Below are 20,823 nucleotides of genomic sequence, written 5' to 3'. Positions count from 1 at the left end.
GGTGTTAGCACAAGTTGCTATAGTTATCAAGGAACTATAAACTTTGAGGCATCGTTTAAGTGATTACTGAAACAGTTTGTCAGTGTCATTGGCAATATGAAGCTCGGGCTGCCATTTATTTATTTATTTATTAATGAACAAAATGTCAGAACAGTGTGGCAGAAGTGCACCAATTTTGGGTAGGGTTGGGCATCATCTGGGTTATTTCTGATACCAGTGTAAAATCTATACTTTTTAAATGGTGTGGACCTTTAGGGTCTCTTTACAGAACTGGAGATGAAATTTTTCTGTTGGAGTTAAGTCCCAGGATGTTTGCCACTGTTTTAGGACAGAGCCCCACACTTCCATACATATGAATAGGAGTAATAACATTACTGAATAATTTTTAGCCAAATTTTAACTGGAGGATTAAGTTTATTTAGAGATGTTTTAATGCTGTAATAGGCTCTTCGTGCCTTATCAGTGAGGGAGCTTATAGCTTTGTCAAATTTCCCTGACGCACTGATGACTATGTCCAGATAATTATACTCCATTGTATGCTGAAGTGTGCTTCCTCTGATTGTAAAATTATGTTTTGATTTTTGGGATCTAGCCTTTTTCTGAAATATCATGATTTTTGTAAATTAATGCCAAGGGCCCAGTCTTGACAGAACCTTTCTACCAGTGAGAGATTCTGCTGTAGTCTATGTTCTGTTGGAGACAGCAGAACCAGGTCATCTGCATACACAAGAAATTTGATTTCTTTGCCTTGAAGGTTTAATCCTGGGCTACATGACTGTTCTAAAGCAGTGGCAAGATTGTTAATATAGATGTTGAAAAGGGTAGGGGATACGTTACATCCCTGATGTACTCCTCTTTGTTGTTTAAAGAATTCTATTCTTTTATTTCCCAGTTTTACACAGCATTTGTTGTTGGAGTATTTAGATTTGATTATCATATACTTTGTCTCCAATCCCACACTGAATAAGTTGATAGAACAGACCATTGTGCCAAATTGTGTCAAATGCCTTTTTGAGATCTACAAAACAGACAACTATTTTCCTTTTTTGTTGTTTATGAATGTGATTTTGGATGAGGGTGTGTAAGGTATAAATATGGTCAGAGGTTTGATAGTTGGGTAAGAAGCCAATCTGGCTTTTAGACAGCATATTATGCTCAATAAGGTATGATCGTATCCTGGAGTTCAAGATGCTATAGAATAGTTTGCTTAGGTTACTGTTAACACAGATTCCTCTGTAGTTACTAGGGTCATGTTTGTTCCCATTTTTATAAATAGGAGAAACAAGACCTTCATACCAAGTCACAGGGAAATGTCCACTAGCAAGCACCAAGTTAAAGAGCTTCAGCAAAGCAAACTGAAGTTTGGCATTACTGTGTTTTAACATTTCCAAGCTTATACCGTCTATACCACAAGCCTTACCATTTTTAATAGCTTTGAATTTGTCTTGTAATCCTTTTGATTTGATGGGATAGTCGAGGGTACTTTGGCTGTTTTTGACAGCCCTCTCTAATTCTTTAAGTTTATCCAGTATTGAGATCTAAGTGGGATTCAAACCTGTACATTCTGGACTTTTATACAGGCCTTCAAAATAGTTTTTCCGGGTACTGCTGTCTTGAATTGCATTAGACTCTGTGTTCGACCTTTTCTGAAATGTTTTCCACAGATTCCAAAAGCTGTTATCATCTATGGCCTTCTCAATCTGGTCTAATTTTTCTTCCATGTGTCTTTCTTTTTGGGTATGGAGAAGTTTCTTGTATTGTTTTATGGCCAAGAAATATTCCAGTCCAGCCTTTTGGTCATTTGGGTTCTTGTGTCTTTTGTTTGACAGTGCTTGTAAGTTCTGTCTAGATGTAGCACATTCTCTGTCAAACCAATGTAGCTTTTGTTTTACTTTATGTTTACATGTTTGTACTATTTTTCATTTAGATTCTTTTGTCAATTTAATAAATATGTTCTGAAGGTGTTCTGTGGCCAGATTTATGTTTTTCTCATTCAATTCATACTGGGTACACAGAAAAGTATCCAACATGTTTTGGATTTGGTCATTTGTTTGTGCTGCGGTATAGGCAGTGGTGCTCTCCTCTGACCATTTATATCTTACTGGTAGAGGAAATAATCTGTTCTTCAAGACTGGTCTCAGAGATGGTGTTAAGGATTTCTTAAGAAACAAGGTTGTTTGACTATGGTCTGATAGGGGCAGCTGGGGCAACACTATAAATGCACTGATATATTCTGGGTTAATATCAGTGATGGCATAATCTAAAACACTGCTACCTAGCACATAGCAGTATGTGAATCTGCCCAGAGAATCACCCCTGATTCTACCATTAACAATGCACAGATTCATGTCTTTACATAGCTGAAGTAACCCTTTGCCAGTTTTGTTGACCACACTGTCATAGTTCTGTCTTTGTTTAGTTATGTGAGTGTAGTAGAAAAGGGGGATATCCAAATACATGTTTATTTCCTTCAGAGTTAAGAAATTCTGGTTCTCTACCAGTTCTGGCATTAAGATCACCACATAGGACTGATCCTAAACTTTGAAAAAACACAATTTTTGCTGGAGTTCCTCAAGACATTCTTCTGGGAAGTAAGGAGAGCTTGAGGGTGGAAGGTATATTGGACACAGATACACATCTCTGTCATTTACCAGGATGCTTGAATTAATTTAAATCCAAATATATGATTTACTTTTCTTTGCTACTGAGATTTGATTTTTGTATTCCCCTTTTTACCACAGAAGTAAGCCATCTGAATGTCTGCCATTCTTGGTAAAATCCTGTTTTACAGATGTATAATAAGTTCTATATAGTTTGTTGGACAGTTAGTTTTTTTTTTAATTTGTAATCCATGTTTCATTTAAAATGATTATATCAACATTCCTAATACTATTTACAAAGTCTGGGTTCATAGATTTTAAACCAAAGACTGAAGAGGGAAAACCTTGGATATTCCAGCTACCTATAGAAAAAGATATGTTTCTTGTCTAAAGTAGTAGGTGTTTCACTAAAAGATAAATTATTAAGAAACACAAAGACAATTAAATGCAGGTCATTCTAAATTTGTTGCTATGATCTAATCCTTTTTTTCTTTGTAACTAAGTAATTTCATGCATATTAATGAGATAATGTCTCTTTACTTTAAGAGAAGAAGATACTTTAAGAGAAGAAAGGAGTGTTTAAAGTTGGTGCATGAATAAAGACTGTTTTATTAATGTAGCTTAAAACGATTCAGAGAAATATTTAAAATGATGCCAAGAGAACATAAAAAGAAAGGAAGGATAAAAAAGGAACTGCGTGGAACTTCTTTATGTAAGATGTTCAAACAAAATTCACATACTGGCATTACATCAGAAACAAAATAAACATCTCAGTATGACTGTGTCCTTGATGTTGATGGAAAATAAATTACAATTGCTGAGTACATTTCTGAACCTGTATACCATATTTTTCCCCTCAGCTTGAAAGAATGTATTTTACCCCAAGCATGGAAAGTTGCAAAAAATTTACAGATATCAAAAGGTAATAAGTAAACTTTCCCTGGGGCAAACAGAAGACCTGTTATTAATCTCACAACTCTTAGTTGAACCGTGGAGAAACTTAACCTTGCAAAGCAGATGGATACGCCCATTCCTTGTTTTTCACTGGTGAATCCATCTTGCAAAGCTCCCATCTGAACCATTTGGGCCCTGTTAGAAAGTGACAGGACCAATCAGCGATGAGGGGCTGTACTTTCAGGCACAGCAGAGTCGTGACGTAAACAAGCAGCAGCAAGAGCTGGTGCAGTTTTATCAGAACTTGATGACATTTCTTTGTTAAAAGAAGAACAAAGAACTGCAGTGAGTTGTTTTCTTTTCAAAATTGACAAAAGCGAGTACTTACATGTCTATAGTCACCATGTTTCGCGTTATTCCTCAGTAGCTGCACACGCGCAGCTCAATAGCGGCTACGTCGCGTGTTTTGTTGCTCTGATTGGCTCCTAGATGTGACAGACAGAATGTTCATCCAATCACACTCCGTTTTTTTCAAAGCCTCTGCCTTTTCTCAAACGTTTCCTATTGAAGCTTTCCCAGATGGATGTGTGAAACACATCCATCTGGCATTTCAGGTTAGGAGAAACTAGTATTTTATTAAAATTTGAGTTAGTTCACTGTTAATGACCTTTATTCTGAGTTCTAACATGCCTACAAAGTTGGCCACTCAACAAGGCACCACCCAATGACTGGCTCTACCAAATAGATCACAGGAAAGTTGTTGGTTTCATTAGTTGAAGCACTTGTCCTTGTAAAACTGTATTCTGAAAGTATTGAAATGAAATTTATTCACAATGACACTCACCCCCCCAGGCATGTTAAAGTCACCAGTCAGCCTTTACAAGATGTTTTTGGTCTGTGAGAGGAAACCCACGGCTGCATGAGGAGAATATACAAACTCCACTGGCCTGTCTGACCAGGATCCAAACTGATTTAAGACAGCTTAAAGACCCTGGAAAGTGAAATCCAAAATTTGTGTCTTAACACTCTAGATATGTTGGGATATGGTGTGAAAACACTGAGATCTGCATGTAACTGAATTTTGGATTTAGACTGTTAGGAGGGTTTTCACCTCTTTCCTGGCTGGGTTTAATTTGGATGGGGCTAATATGTGGGCTTATGATGTCACGAGCCAACAGTGGGGAGTGCCCACAGTGCTTCTCTAACACTGCAATATAAAATCACAGAGCAGTTCATCTCACTATAGTCTGTTGTTAGCTGATGTCACTGCCTTCATTGAAAGTTACCAGTCAGCTAATTGCTGTTTTTTTGTCCACTGTGAGGTAAATTTGCCAAATCCTTCAGCTACAGTGGTCGATGGATCATTTAAGCATCATAACAGAGATTTGAACCAGAAAACCGACTTTGTCTCTTCTTTTAAGGTCAAAAAAAGGTAAAGAGGCAGGCTAATGGCATGAATGCTTACCCCAGTTCAGGTTGTAGTATTTTTAAAACATGAGAGGATCGTATTCCTCCTGAGTGAGCGTGGCTTCAGCTCATTCAACGGACAGGCCCATATCATCCTGGAGCAGATTTTACTGTCTCATTTTTCATGACTTTCATGAAGCTGATGAACTTGGAGATGTTTAATTTGACTGAAATCTGACCTGGCAGTTCATAAGCAAATCTAAGTACAGACTTATTTTCACTTTACAGGGTCTTTAAAATCTTTCAGAAATATATGTGGTTCTTTTAACATTGACAGCTATGATTTCACTATAAATATCTCTTATTCATTGCAGTCAGAATGAGCATGTCAGAGATCAACAACATCGCTCTTGTTAGAAAAAAATGAAATATTTGTCATTTAATTGTTTTTGGCTTTCAGTTTCTGATCAGAATTATTTGTATCTAGCCTATTTTTAGTACCTGTAGTAAAATTCTTGTTAGGAGTAACTCTCATTTTTTTATGTCAACAGTTAATTGTTACTGTTAAAATTATAATTTCAGATATCCAGAATGTAATAAAAGCAAAATCCAGATATGCTCAGTGATATTTTGGCATCCAAAAATAAGTTGCAGTGGCATATTTGGCATGATGACTTTGTAAAAAACAATTTTAGATATCTAAAACAATAACAAGAAACATTTAGACTGAAATCATTTTCAGTTTAAAGGGTTTGCTAAATCATAGTAAGCAACATTTAATTAAATCAAAGAAATTTAAAGACTAAGATGTGAAGAATTAGCCAAAAAGATCCAGACCGCTCCAGAATCTTGAAATAAATGTTTTCAATACACAATAGTTCTTAAGACCCGTTATCTCAGAAAATTTAAAAAAAGAAAAAACAACCAGCTGGGATCTGAATGGGACTTTAATTTTGAGTCACATTTTAAGTCACATTAAAAGCACATTTACACTTTGGTCCATCATGAATGCTTAACCAAACAAACATACAAATAAAAATCTTAAATGATTGTTTTAAACTGTTGTCGTTGTCAATATCTTTCCTTATTTGACAAGTGGCAGGAGCTAAAAGTGTCTGCAGTTTAATCGCTGTGTGGAGTTTGCCGTATAAAGTTTCTTTCTTTTTTCTTTTTCTTTTTTTCTTTTTTTTTTTTTTTTACCTGTGTTATCTGTGCAGGTGAATCAGTTTCCCCTTGGAGGGATGACACGTGATAATCAATCCAACTGAGTTGAATTTGGGAAGTCAGAGTTATGAAAATAGTATTTTTTTCATGCTAATGCTTGGTCATAGTGTACGTGTAACAGTTGCTGGTGGAGAGATAAAATATATTAGTACATTTTTTTCATGTTTTTTTTGTTATGTTTTATTTTTATGGTTAAAGTGGTTTAAAAACTGTAAATGGATTAAGATGTTAAAGAGAAATCAAATAATGCTCTTTTTACATTCATGTTACATAAATACATTTGGTACATTTTGTAGAGTTTGAGTGCAAAATGGTCAAGTATAAAAGTAAAATAAGAAGATCTTAAAAAAGCATGATATTAGTAAAAAATTAAAAGCACTTTTGATCCATAAAAAAGGATGTATAGTGTATGTACTCCAGCATCACGTCTCCCATCCCGTTGGTGGTACTTTTCCCTTAAGTTGCAGTTTATCCTGGGCAGAGAGGCCAGTGTTAGTGCTGACCTGAGACCAGTTTCATATGGCATGTTTTACAGAGCATCCTCCCCTCCAGAGGATAGCATCCATGCTCACTGGGTTCAGGAGAGAGCTGGATGAAACAGACCTGCACACAGTATTGAAAACGTATTAAACTGGGAGCTTGTTTAGAGACTGGATGTTACTGTATGTTGGTTAAACTCACTTTTGGCATATTTAACACCTACCTCACATCTGTAGCAGTTTTCGTGGTAGGAGCGTCCCAGGCACTCAACATTGTAGCTGTCGGTACCATCCTCTTTGGGAATGATAAGCTGGTTACAGGCGCTACACTTTGGAGCATACTTCCTTCATGGATAACATATCAGAGGAAAAATATTAGATGACTGATTACACAAATATAAGATGATTGGGGGGGGGGGGGGGCTGACCTGTAGTAGTCTGGGAGACAGTAAACTTCTCCGACTTCTCCCTGAGCAAAAGGTTGCTCTCCGATTTGCTGTTTACACGTTGCACAGGTGAAACAAGTGAGATGGTAGGCTCGCTCCAGTGCTCGGATTACATGGTCTGTGATTGGCTCCCCACAGGCCCAGCAAAGCTCCAGACTGGCCTTAAAAGACAAAAATACGTAGTCAATAACGATCAGATTTGTTTTACATATACATATTTTCTCTATTTAATTTTGCTAGTTGTTAAAACGTACATCATGACAACAAATACAAAAAATGGCTGTGCTTAAGTGTAGGTACATTTTTCATTGATTTAAATACATTATATTTTCCATGTTAAAAGGTGAAACCAACATCCTCCAAAGTTTAATCTAATCACACAAAACCAATTAACCTATATTCCTTTTATCAAAGCCTACTTTAAGACTTTTAGAGCAGATCTTTTGACAAGAAGAAATTCTCTCTTTGGGCACACTTCCTGTATCCCTTAGCTCCCACCCTCTACTCAACACTTCCCCTGCCTTTCTTGTTCCCCCAGCGAGTTTCCATGAGACAAAGAGCAGCAAATAAGTGCTGATAAACATCTTAAAACAAGATTCTGATCATTTTCTAGTAGGCATCTTGAGCTGATTCTGTTGTCTGGTTGTCTTTTTAGGCCTTAGAAATTTTTTTCTTTAATTGAGAAAGTCTGTTATTTCTCTTTCATTTGTGTTTTTGCCTCTACACTTCATTAATGTGCCCTCAAATAAAATTCCCTCGGGGCTTTCTCTGTCCCCAACATGAGATGGGAAGGCAAACGGTTTATAAGTAACCTTGCAAGGCCCATGACTTGGCAATTGGAAATTCCATGTCTGTCATCAGGCAGATCCATCTCGCAAAGCATCAATCTGAAACGGGTGTGCCAGAACAAGGCAGAAGCTATGGTCAATCAGTTGTGAGCTAGTAAACAGCAGGTCAGAATTGGACAACATTTCTTATTAACAGACGAGTAAACCACCACACTGAAAGCTTCTCTTGGTGTAAAAGATATTTTTGATTTCACAGCCAGCTTTGTTGAGAGTTTGACTCCAAGCAATGGAAACGTGTTCTGTGGAGTGACGAAACCTGCTTCTCTCAGACGGGCAGGTCTGGGTTTGGAAGATGCTGGAGAACATTACTTGCCTGGCTGCAGCGTGACAGCTGTGAAGTTTGTTGAAGGAGAGATGATGGTATGTAGCTGTTTTTCAGGTTTTAGGCTAGCCCACTTATCCCCAGGGAAGGGCAACCTTGATGCTTCAGCATACCAAGACATTTTGGACGATGCTATGCTTCCAACTTTGTGGCAACAGCTTGAGGAAAAACCTTTTCTATAAGGACTATAAAAACATGTTTGATGAGTTTGGTGTGGAAAAACTTGACTGGCCTGCACTAGGGATGGGTACCGAATTCGGTACTTTTATAGGTACTGGCTGAATTCTAATTACCGAGTCACGTAAAATCAAACAGTACCATTTTTCGGTACTACAACGCATCCTTGTGACTGCAAGAGGGTGGAAGAGAAATCAATTTTCCATGCTGGACACAAACGCAGCATTGCACGCACAAGAGTAATGATGTTGGTAGCACCTTACTGAACCAACAAAAGCAAGCATGGCTGTTAGGAAGCGGTCGAAGGTATGGCTCCACTTTTCAAAATATGATGCAGGTTACGATGCAGTATTTGTGATTTGAAGTGCAAGGTTTACCACAGCAATACTTCTAATCTGAGGAAGCAATGTGATGATTGATGATTCAGCGACCTCAACCCCATCGAGCACCTTTGGGATTAACTGGAACGGCGATTACAGGCCATGCCTTCTTGTCCAATGTCAGTGCCTGACCTCATAAATGCTCTACAAAGTGAAAGGGCACAAATTCCCACAAAAACACCCCAAAGTCTTGTGGAAAGCCTTCCAAGAAAAATGAAGGCTGTTATAGCTGCAAAAGCAACTCAATATTAAAGTACACATATTTGGGTACAATATTAATATGGTCCCTGTTGGTGTAATGGTCAGGCTACCAAATACTTTTGTTCATATAGTGCATTTCCTATGCAATGGACATGTGAAACAGTCTATCCAGCGTGTCAGGTTGGTTTAAGGCCGGCCACACACTAGATGATTTTTTTTTAATCTGGAACGATTTTTAAACTGTGGGAGACCACATACTTCAGGACAATTTCCAAAGATTTTTCATCTTTAATCCTCTGAACACACACTAGACGACTCAGCCAGACTGTCAGATCACTGGAGACCACACACCTGCTGACCTGCCTACGACCTCACATGATCACGTGACTTTAGAAAAACAAAACAAAACATGGATGTCTGTCGATACCGTCATGCTGTCTCGCCACAACAGGCTGTCCTGGCATGCCTTACAGGTGAAGCAAAAATCAAAATTACAACGGAAAGACTCAGGATGAAATCATGGTTTAAATTAAGTTAAAGTTGTGTTCATGGTTGTGAGTGGTGAAAGTACGTATGATCTGGCTGTGACAACTGCTGTGAGTACTCCGTCAGCGGCACTACGACCTAGAACACGTTTGATATTTATGATTCGGGATTTTGGAGGCTACAACGCGATTTGGAGCAGTAAAACAATCGTGTTGACACCACACACATGCAGACTACTCAGACAAACAGTTGTTTGCAACGAGGCTCCTCTCAGGATACGCCCCCACGAACGTCGGGGGAGGCCAATCTTGCCCCAAATCAGGCTTAAAATCCTGTAGTGTGTGGCCCGCCAAAGAGAGATGCATTGATCGAAAAAATATGAATGGAATATGTTTGGGCTCTACAGAAGATAGAGGAAATAACGTCCCATTCGTGTGAACACAGAGCTGAGAACAACAAACCCAGTACCCCGTTACTCAACAATAGGTTGACACAAGGGACAATTGATTTTGGAAGAATTGATATCCAGAATTTTTGCATATTATACCTTTAGAAGGCGACAATCAACTGTCAGTGAAATCATAATGAGTTAAATGGGAATGTTGATCACATCTGCTAAGTATTAAAAATTTTGTTTTGACTTCAGTTCATACAAAACTTTACTTTCACACTGTGAAACAAAGCAAATAGACCTTATGACTAGGTGACACAATGTCACACAGACAGACTGATGTTGTCTTAAACAAAACCTTCATCTGTATTTGCAGCTTTCATAAGATCCTGACTGAAGGGTTAAATGGACTCTACCTGGTAGCAGTCTTCACAGAGGGGGGTTCCCGCCTTGTTGTAATAATGCTTCCCTGCCAGTGGACTGTGACAGGATCTACACTGGAAGCAGCCATCGTGGTACGTCCTGTTCAAAGCCTCTATCGCTGGCTCAGAAAGAGCAACAGGTTTCCGACAAAAGCCACACACCTCTGCAGTGTAAACAAACATCAAATGTCAGAGCGGCTTAAGATAATAACTGCTCTGTTTAGGTGGAGCAGCTTGAAGTCTGAATGTTGTAAACACAGATCCTGTCACCTTTACTCTGGCTGCTCATGTCTTGGCCAATTTCAGGGATCTCCTGAGAATGCTCATCTTGTTTTAACCCACTAGATGGTGTGCTTGTTTCTACCTGAAATACAAAGCACGTCATTTATGTTAAACCTGAGTTAAAAGAAGCGACAGAACAGAACACTAGATTATAATTTCACATAAACATTTCTCTTCTTTTTAGATTCAAACATGCAGACATTTAGATTCAGATGCTGGTTATGCTGGAATTTAAGCTAAAAAGTGGTTTGTGCTTGGTTATTTGCTTTAGCTAAACCAGAATATGGAAGCCCTATGAGTAGACAGTAGACAGCCATAGTAAGTTATAACATGTTTTTTGAGACCAAGACTCATTTATATATTTCTTTGTTCTTTATGTTTGTTTTATTAAATTACTTAGTTTCTTGAGATCTTGAGAGAGTAACTGAAATTAACTTGTAATTTGGGGAAAACTAGTGTTGCTGTCACAAGTTAGGCTGTACGAGCCCAACAACCAAAATGTAATAATTGTCATGGGAAGAAGGAGTAAAATTAGATGTAGGGATGCATGTCCTCTTTGGGCTTCCATACTCAACCCCCTGCCATTGTAACATTTTTACAAAATTTGAAATAAGCTGCAGGACAACTCTTAGTCCCAGAGAAACTTTGCATGAATAAAAATTTGATCCACTTCTTAATGAGCCAGTCTTATCTCTGTATTGCATTTGTGCATGATGTAACTAACCTGCTGCCCACTGTCCTTTTGTACAGTATGATGTTTTCCACAGAGATAAGGCTGAGTTGAGGTGCACTCAGTGTTTCTCACAAAAAAACTGACAAAGGTTTTCTGTTTCATAAGAAAAAAAATGAACAGCTTTGATGATGTTCCCATATCCAAAGGATAACTGTTTTCCCTGCAAGATATGTTTTGCAGATTTGTTTACAACCATGTTCATCATATTCACTATATGTGCATCTTAAAAAATAGAATATCATGAAACAGTTCATTTTTTCCTGTGATTTAATTCAAGAAGTGAAACTTCCATGTATTCTAGAGTCAGCTCATACAAAGTGATTGTTTAGTTTAATTGTTTTATTGATTTTTTAAAGATTTTTTTGTTTTAGTCTTGATGATTATGGCCTACAACTCACAAAAATAAAAAAGCTACTATCTGAAAACAGTAGAATATCACAAAACACCAGTCCAAAAAAGATTTATAATACAGAAAAGTTGACCTTCTGGGAAATAATGCACGCATACTGCAATGCATACTGTAAAATCATAGTCTTAATTATAACTGTTCATAACCTACTCATACCTGGCATCATAGATATTCACGTAGACACATATTATATTTATTTCATTATATATAATTCATACCTTTAGCACTCTGTATATAACATATCATATGTTATTTATTACTGCATTGCACTTCTGGTTGGATGCAAACTGCATTTCATGCAGTACACAATGACAGAGTTGAATCTAATCTAATCTAAAATAATGCTCATTTATGCTCTCAGTGATTGTTTGGAGCTGCTTTTGCACAAATGACTGCATCAATGTGACATGACATGGAGCCAATCAGTCTGTGGCACTGCTGGTGTGTTTTAGAGCCCAGGTTGCTCTGATGGCAGCCATAAGCTCATCTGTATTGTTGAGCCTGGTGTCTCTCATCCTTCTCTTATCAATTCTCCAGAGATTCTCTATACCATGGTCAGGAAACCAGTTTCCGGGAGTTTTGGCTTCACTGTGGGCAGGAGCCAAGTACTGTTGGAAAAACAAACTAGTATCTTTGTAAAGCTTCTCAGCAGATGAAAGAATGAAGTGCTCTAAAATCTCCTGGCATATGGCCGACAGCATTCACTCTGGACTTAGCAAAGCACAGTGGACCATCAGCAGCAGATGACATGGCACCCCAAACAACCACTGACTGTGGAAACTAACAAACATTTTATTTGAAGCCCCGTGGACTCCCTGCCTCTTTAATCTCCCATTAAACTCTTGGTCTTTGATTTCCAAATAAAATGTAAAATTTACTGTCATCTGACAAGTGGACTTTGGACCACTAAGCAACGTCAAGCTCTTTTTCCTGTAGCCAAGGAGAAACACTGAGCACACCTGTGGTTCAGGACACAACACTAAGAACACAGACCTTGTAGCCCATTTCCTGGACCCGTCTGTGTGGTGGCTCTTGATCTACTGACTCCAGCCTCAGTCCACTCTTTGTGAAGCTCCCCTAAGATCTTGAATTTGCTTTGTTTGGCAATCCTCTGAAGGCTGAGCTCATCTTTGTTGCTTGTGCACCTTTTCCCTTCCAGTCACTTTTCCATAAATATATTTTGATGCAGCACTCATAGAGCAGCCTGCCCTTTCAGTGACCTTCTGTGGCTTACCCTCCTTGTGAAGGGTGTCGATGATTGTCCTCTAGACAACAGTCAAGTCAGCAGTCTTCCTCATACTTAGAGTTGTGTGTACCGAACTAGAGAGAAGGAAGACTCAGGAAACTTTTGCAAATTGGACTTCTCAACAATATACTAATATTTTGAGTGGATCTTTGATACTTGTGAGCTACAGGCTGTTATCATCAATATCAAGATCTTATTTTTTTTGTAGATGCACCTGTGTGTGGAAGTAGTGAAAAGTAGTAATCCACCACTGAAGTAACAATTTACGTTTTAAGAAAATATCTTTGTTTGCTGTAAACAAACATTTTTGTGTGATACAAATGTGAAATATTTTAGTTGAGAGTGCATACCACTTTGTTTTTAGGTGACTGTTTTCCAGGGGTGACAGGTTTGGAGCGAGGAGTCTGAGCAGTAGGAGGAGGTGGAGGTAATGATTCTTCAGAGGGAGATGTTGCTATGGATGAAGACACTGCAGCAGCAGCAGCAGGAGGAGGAGGAGGAGGAGGAGGGAAGGGATCTGTAAGCCAGATAGTTTCACTTTTTAGTGTCACTGACAGAAAAAAATACAAAGCAAAGTGAAAGAAAAGTGTATGTTGTTATATTTGGAAGCATGAATTTAGCTCCTCATAAATATGGAACCAAAGTGACAGCCTCCCTGCCTGTCTCTGCTGATAAGCCCTTCATGGTAGATTATGTCCTGAAGCCATCAAATTTAAGAGCCTTCCATGCCTTAATTTTCAGCAGACCTAACTGTTACATCCTCTCCTTTCCAGAATTACCCACAGAGCATCCTCTCGCCTTCAGCTACTTTAGAATACAGATCAGGGGGTAGCCTAGTGGTTGTGTGTATGCACCCCATGCTCAGAAGGCAGTTGCCCCCAACACGGACAGGTGGGGTTCAGATCCAGCCTGCTCCTTTCCTGCATGTCATAGTCCTATTTCTCCCCTAGTTTCCAACTCTATCTTCTCTCCTATCTCTCTAGGAATAAAAGCACCAAAATATACCTTAGGAGAGGAATCCAGCTCTTGGCTTCTTACTTCTTTAAACAGTCAACATCAGATCAGACCAGATTTAGCGCCCCTAAATTGGCTTCCAGTTTATTTAAGAATTTACTGTCAAGACATACTGCCTGAGTCTATAACTTAATTCCCTTTTTCCTTTCTTTTAATTGCTTAATTTCACTCATTTCAAATCTTAGAGCTGACACACAAACATTTCAAGAGGGGTGTTGAATTTTTCGCTTTCCCAAAGCATGTAATTAAAACTTACCATAAGATGTATCTATGACACTTACCTCTAAACTATGTCATAGTTTGACCATTTTTTAGTAGCTGTATGTAATAAGGGAGACAAAGGAATGTGTGTAACATTATGTTATATATTGGCCAAAAATGCCAGGGCAAAATTTTCACCCCAGTCCAACCCTGTCATCAAGTGAATCAGGTCTCAAACATCTGGTATCAACTCAAGGTTAGGTCAATTTCTGAATAAATTTCAGGTAACTTAAGTGCTCTATTAAGAAAGAAATGAAAGGTGAAATCATATTTGCCATGTCTACCTGCAGCAGACTTTTCACGTGGTTGTAGCTCCCCTCTGTTGGGTCCAGGTTGGGCCGGTGTTGGGCTCTGAGGGTCTGAGATTCGGGTGGGGGCCACAGCACGAGTCTGGCCTGTGTTATCTACACTGCTTGGAGCCTCAGACAGTGTGTCTTTCTTACGTAAAAGGTTGGGGATGCTGTCACTGGGGCTGACTCGTACCGCTGTTTGCTGCTTTTCTCCAGCTGGTGCACTGTGGGCCTGGAGGGCGGGCTTCTGCTGTGTCAGAGTGGCTTTATGAGGAGAGGCCAGAGTGATGAAGATGGAGGATACCATCCTTTTTGGTGAAGCTGCTGATGCCATGACTGTGTAACCACAGCAGCTGCAACCTGACAAGAGGACAGAGCAGTTATGAAAACTGAAGCTGTCAAAATATTAGGTACAATACCCCTTCACGATATGACACAATACAATAGGATAGGTGACGATAAGTTAGGATACTATAGGATACAATAAGACACAATAGAATACTATACATTAGGATACTATATGATGTGATGGAATAGGATACAATAAAATAGGATATAATAGGAAACAATAGGATAGAATATGATAGGATATGATACAACACAATATGATACGATATGATAAGATACGATACGATACAGTACGGTACGGTATAAAGGATACAATACAGTATGATACAATAGGATAGGACTCAATATGTAGCATATGATTGGACACAATATAGTAGGGGGTGGGGTACGGTACATTACAATGTGATAGATTTTGATAGGCTAGAATACAATAGGATATGGCATTATGATACTGTAGGAGTCATTCTCAAATGGTGTGGTGAGGCACACTGGTGTGACTTGATGTAAGTCTTGGTGTGCCTTGGGAAATTGTGCAATCATGAGTAATTACAGTGACTATACAACAACTACAGATACTTTTACATGTGTTAGCATTGGCTTTCTTTGATATAATCATTGAGAACACCATTGGAACAATATCGTTTCAAAACTCACAATATCATTCAGTATCCAAATAAAAGACAAACTGAGAAAACTCAGTTATTTCAGTGGTATTTTTTGATATTTTCCAACTGTGCTTTTGTCTAATTTATGAGTACATGAGATAGTTTGGTGTAAAAATGGAAAATAACTGCTACAAAAACTTGATGGATTTGCTTCAGCAGATTGATGTTAATCAACAACTATGAATAAGGCTGATATGGCTTAAAATATGCTACATAAATATTAATTTTTGCATGCAATTGTGAAATTACGCCGTTCCCAAATGGTGTAGCGAACAGGTCTTGGTGTGCATTGTGAATTTAAACAACCATGCGTTATTACTACAACTAAAAATTAATTAAAGATACTGTTATACATGTTTAAAAGGGGATTTTGCACATATATGCAGATATAGCATATATGCAGATATGGTGTGCCTTGAGATTTTGGCTCTGTCTCAAGTATGCCTTGTGCAAAAAATGTTTGAAAATGAAACCCATAGGATACAATAAAGAATGATATGATATGATGCGATGAGATGAGATGCGATGCAATGCCATACAATACGATACAATACAATACAATACAATACCATACAATATCATACGGTACCATACGATAGGATATGATAGAATATGATTGGATAAAAAAATAATAGGATAGGATAGGATAGGAAAGGATACAGTACCATACGGTATGAAAGGATACAATACAATATGATGCGATAGGATATGATATGTTATATATGACTGGATACAATATGATAGGGTCCAGTACAGTATGATACAATATGATAGAATATGATAGGATTTGACAGAACAATACCATAAGATAAAATAAAGAATATGATAATGTGTTTTAAACAATGCAACCTCTTTAACTCTAATGCTTGATAGAACTGAAACTGACAAAACCTTAACAGACCTTATCTTTTTTTATGAGACAGGTTCTTGCAGGCAGACTCGTGCGCAAGTATGCCTGCAATTTTGGCAGCTGAAAACAAGAAATTACCCAATATTGATTGTCTATGACTCCTTTCCGTTGCCATGATACCAAGAACCAAAAGTTACTGGTATAATTCTATGTTTTTTTTCATATATCAAAATAAAAAGTTCTGGTACCATGACACCCCTAATGGAGATTTAAGACTGCTGGTTGGACTTCATACTGTTGAGACCCGTTTTAAAGGACTAACATGAAACAGAAAAACATCATTGAGCTCATACATACTTGGATCTTTATAAGTAATAAGAACAAAATGCCAAATATTTTTTTTAAGTATGTATGGCCTTTAAAGCCAACTTTGTGGGAGTGCTCACTCTCACTTCAGAAAGGTAATTTCACACACTCACAGCTCTCATTACCCATAATGATTGGTTTAAGAAGCACAAAGCCCAGATCTGAATTATGTGTTTCCTTTACACCCACTCCCTCTGTCTGTGAGCTGCCATTACATACCTGTGACAAACGTTTCTTCTCTCTCCTTCCCTGTTCTGTACCTTCAAAAACGTCTGGTTTGTGTCCCTCCTGTGATATGCCACACAGAGAAGGTTTTACTCCGGCAGAGAGGGAGACTATCAGCAGAAAGCCACTCCTTTTCCTTCTGTACCTCCCTCCCTCTCTCCCCAGCCTCCCTTGTCCACCGACCCCTCCTCCTTCTCCGGCTGAATGACAATGCCACCTCCCTCCCTCTCAACCGTAAAAGGTGAACATTTAATCTCGGGCAAAGAGCAGTAAAAAACATGACACATTCATCTACTATGTAAACCTGGCATGTACAATCACACAGGCATGTGTGCAAACAAACATACAAAAGAAACTCTTGCAACAGTTGAGCAATCCAACCAAAAGCACACAGTTGGACTTTGTACAAATGTAATTTACTGTATCATAAAGCTTCATACAGTCTTTGCCCTTAAGGAGGAGCAAACACCAACTCCCAGTTTATCTTTTAACATGCCAGCAGGATGTGACTGTACCTGCCTTTCCTGCAACTTATTATCTCTTCTTTTTTATTGTTTTGTCAGCTTTATTTTCTCTACATCCCTCATTGACTCTACCTCCGTTTTCTTCTCATTCTTTCCTTCTTCCCTCCCCCCAGACCACATTATATCACTTAGGCCTTGACTCATTATCAGTGTCACATGGCATTTTTCCATTTGTGCCACCACAAAGTCTGATAAAAAAAAAAAAAGCCACGGGCTTCATCAGAGTCTCATAAAGCAACAGCAGAGTGAGCAGCGGTATTACAGTGCAGAGAATCAGGCCATTGTGCAAGAGGAGATATTGGTTTATTAGAAGAGGAGGAGGAGGGGGCAGTGAGTGATGTCTGTTTGAGCTATGAAAAAGCTGCTTTGTTGTGTTTGCTGCTCTCCAGCAGAATGAGGGGAAGCACTATCAGGTCTGCCGATCAGCAAATGTTGTGGTAAGTTTCTGCAGTGAGGTCTACTTCACTCTAAAGAGCCAAAAAGAGGGGAGAAACTTAAAAATGTAGTAAAAGTTCCCTAAATGATGTGTGTCAGCGTGAAAAAGTGAGGCAGGAATGTGTGAGAGAGAGCGAACAGGAGACGAAGATGAGGAGAGTGATGGGGGTCTCTGTTGTTCCAGCTCCAAGGAAAGGAATGCTGCAGTGATGTCACGGCTGCAGGAGGGAGCATGCCTACTGATGACACAATCCCCAAATCTCCAAGCTCCACCCCCACTCCCCAAAAAACAGCCAAAATCCTCTATAAACTCTGTGAACCTTTTTACTGCCTCTACAGTATGACTTTTCATTTTACTAAGCCAACATTATATGGGAAGTTTGACTTAAATCCTAAGTTTTAACAGTTTGAGTAAGCAAGGTGACAATGGAAGGAGAATGGAGGGAAATAACAGAAAGAACAGGAAGAAACTAAGTGGGATACACTTGAAGAAACAGAGAAGATAAGAAGAACAATGAAAATGCATGCTCACAAGTAAAGGTCATGTTGAGTTTCAAACTTTACTGAAAAGAATAGAAACGTCCTCCATGAATGTTTCCTCTGACTTTCATTGTTGCAGTTTCCCCCTGAGTATTTCACATTTAAACATGAGAGACCATAACTCTACCTCTACTGCTGCTTTTGTGTTTCCATTTACTAATTGGCTTCTTTTCAAATGGCCGTGCTGTTTTTTCATTGCTGTCTCGTTGCTTTTAGCAACTCAAGAAATCTACATTGTAATCCGGAAGTATTTTTTATCCTGTTGATTTGTTTCTGTGGATTACAACACCAGTAATCCAATCCATGGACAATCACAAAGAATACTATGCTTGAAAGTACGATAAAACATTGCTAATACTAAAAATGTGTGATGTTCTGCTAATGTCAAGTATAACATTATGTTAGCAAGCGGACTAATGTTATGTTTCTAGTAACGTTAGCATATCATAATTTTGACATAAGCTAACAAGCATTAACATCAACTTCCAAATAGACATTGACTCTGACACGGTAAGGCAGATAAGAATGGATAACACATCTCCTTTATCTGTGGTTGATCCAAAGATAGATCCAGTTTAGAAGTAGTTACACAAATGCTGGCTCATTTTTTGCTTTGCTAGTCTTAGTTAAAGGAAACATTGCTATGCTAGCTAAGGGAACTACGTCAGCCAATGTAGCTATCTTAGCTTAAGCAATGTAAGCTTTAGTAAGCATAGCTAAAGTTAACATAATGAAGAGAACGTACCTATGTAGCTCACATAACTGCTTTGTTAGCTTAGTTTGAGCTACATTAGTTACATATTTCAGCAGGGGTAGAAAGTAACTAATTACATTTACTCAATTTACTGTAATTGAGTAGCTTTTTGTGTACTTGTACGTTCTGAGTAGTTTTTAAAATCACTACTCTTACTTTTACTTAAGTATATTTTGAGGAAAGTATTGTACCTAATGACATTATAAAAAGCATCTAGTACTGAATGAAAAAATAAACACTAAAAGCCACAACAAGGAGGTCCAAGCTTTCTGCCAACAACATGACAATGACCAATTGTTTGGCTTCCACCACATGTCTGTCAGTAGAACATAGCAAGAAAATGATTCCATATTTCCTCCCATAACAGCGTTTGCATTGTACTTTAGGTCAGGTTAAACCTTATGATAAATAACCTGGTTGGAGGTTCATATTTTCTTGTTTTTGCACATTAAGGATAGGTCATATTTCACTGTGAAAGCCTCTTGGGTATGAAAAGTAGTTATTCAGTACTCAGTACTTTGAGTAAATTTTAAATGACTTACATTTACTTTACTTGAGTAGATTTTTTGACCACTTTTATTTCTACTCAAGTAAATTTTAACCAGAGAAACTGTACTTTTACTTAAGTACAATAGTCTGGTTCTTTTTCCACCTCTGTAGCTCAGTTATCTGTAGGTTAGCTATAGCATCATGGGCTTTAACAAACATAGCTAAATTAACTTAGCTACACAGATAACATAGATTTGTAGCTTATGTAGCTGCTTTTTGAGCTTAGCTTTAGCTATGTAGCTTACACAGCTAATGCATTAGAAAGTTTTCCATGGAGGACAAGCTTTTCTCCTGTTAACTTAGCTTTATTGAACGTTTTGTAATTAGGTTTTGCAGTTCAGGTCTTTGACTTTTAAATTCTACCATCCTAACCCTAAACAGAAGTTTAATTTAATTTAATTTTAAAGGTTTTAGTGCGTATATCCATTCTGATACTGTGTCTCAGATTAACGGTCTATGAGAGTATATGTCAGGGATGAACGGTCTGCAGCCGGACTGTGTTGCACTTTCCACAGAGATTTTAGGTAGCATTTTATTTTAGTGGGCCTGTATACTTAATAATTTTATAGTAATAAATGTAATTGTCTAGTAATTTCTCCAGAATAAGCTGGTAATTACCTAATAAGATATATTTTACATGTGATGGCTTGGAAATTAGGTCATATTAAGGATGTGTTTACCAGGTCATAATGTATTAATTATAAGTAATTCTTAGTGATATTGTGGCAGTTCTCTGGTAATTAGCTGGTATTTTACCCTAACTCCTAACCCAAACTCTTACCCGCTACCCTGATGCTAAAGAAAGGAAAAGCAAACACATGAAATGAAGAAACACTGTCTGAGCTATAGAAATCTTGGATCCTACATTTTCAGTTATGCATAAAATGCATTATTTGATTCAACCGTCTTGCCTCTTGAATGCCAACTAAAGAGTTACAACATAAAATCAATTACAAGTATATAATATGATGCTTTATACAACTGTCTTCACAGGCCAAGCAGTTCTTCTTAGTCAGTAAACTGATCCTCGTGTAAACTGGTGGAGTGCCCCTTTA

General features: G+C 38.1%; 1 protein-coding gene across 1 annotated transcript; it reads right to left on the bottom strand.

The window, feature by feature from the left end:
• Window positions 1-5,988: 5,988 nt before the first annotated feature.
• On the bottom strand, window positions 5,989-17,094 carry fblim1 (filamin binding LIM protein 1). The gene is made up of 8 exons (XM_041783562.1): window positions 16,961-17,094; window positions 14,507-14,872; window positions 13,298-13,464; window positions 10,548-10,641; window positions 10,272-10,441; window positions 7,033-7,211; window positions 6,829-6,949; window positions 5,989-6,728 (listed from the first exon to the last, which is right to left on the bottom strand). The coding sequence occupies exons 2-8, from the start codon at window positions 14,844-14,846 to the stop codon at window positions 6,618-6,620; spliced, it is 1,182 nt and encodes a 393-aa protein (XP_041639496.1). The 5' UTR covers window positions 14,847-14,872; window positions 16,961-17,094; the 3' UTR covers window positions 5,989-6,617.
• Window positions 17,095-20,823: the final 3,729 nt, after the last annotated feature.

Source organism: Cheilinus undulatus, linkage group 3, assembly GCF_018320785.1.
Source record: "Cheilinus undulatus linkage group 3, ASM1832078v1, whole genome shotgun sequence".
In the NCBI taxonomy this organism is placed as follows: domain Eukaryota; kingdom Metazoa; phylum Chordata; class Actinopteri; order Labriformes; family Labridae; genus Cheilinus; species Cheilinus undulatus.
This window is presented reverse-complemented; position numbering and strand designations above follow the sequence as displayed.

What these genes read in the sequence shown, in the direction of transcription:
- fblim1 (XM_041783562.1), bottom strand. Translation starts at nt 14,846, where the DNA reads ATGGCATCAGCAGCTTCACCAAAAAGGATGGTATCCTCCATCTTCATC. An exon ending in CATGAGCAGCCAGAGTAAAG is followed by an intron (nt 10,442 to 10,547) that starts GTGACAGGATCT and finishes TTTACACTGCAG; the next exon opens with AGGTGTGTGGCTTTTGTCGG. An exon ending in AAAACTGCTACAGATGTGAG is followed by an intron (nt 6,729 to 6,828) that starts GTAGGTGTTAAA and finishes TACTGTGTGCAG; the next exon opens with GTCTGTTTCATCCAGCTCTC.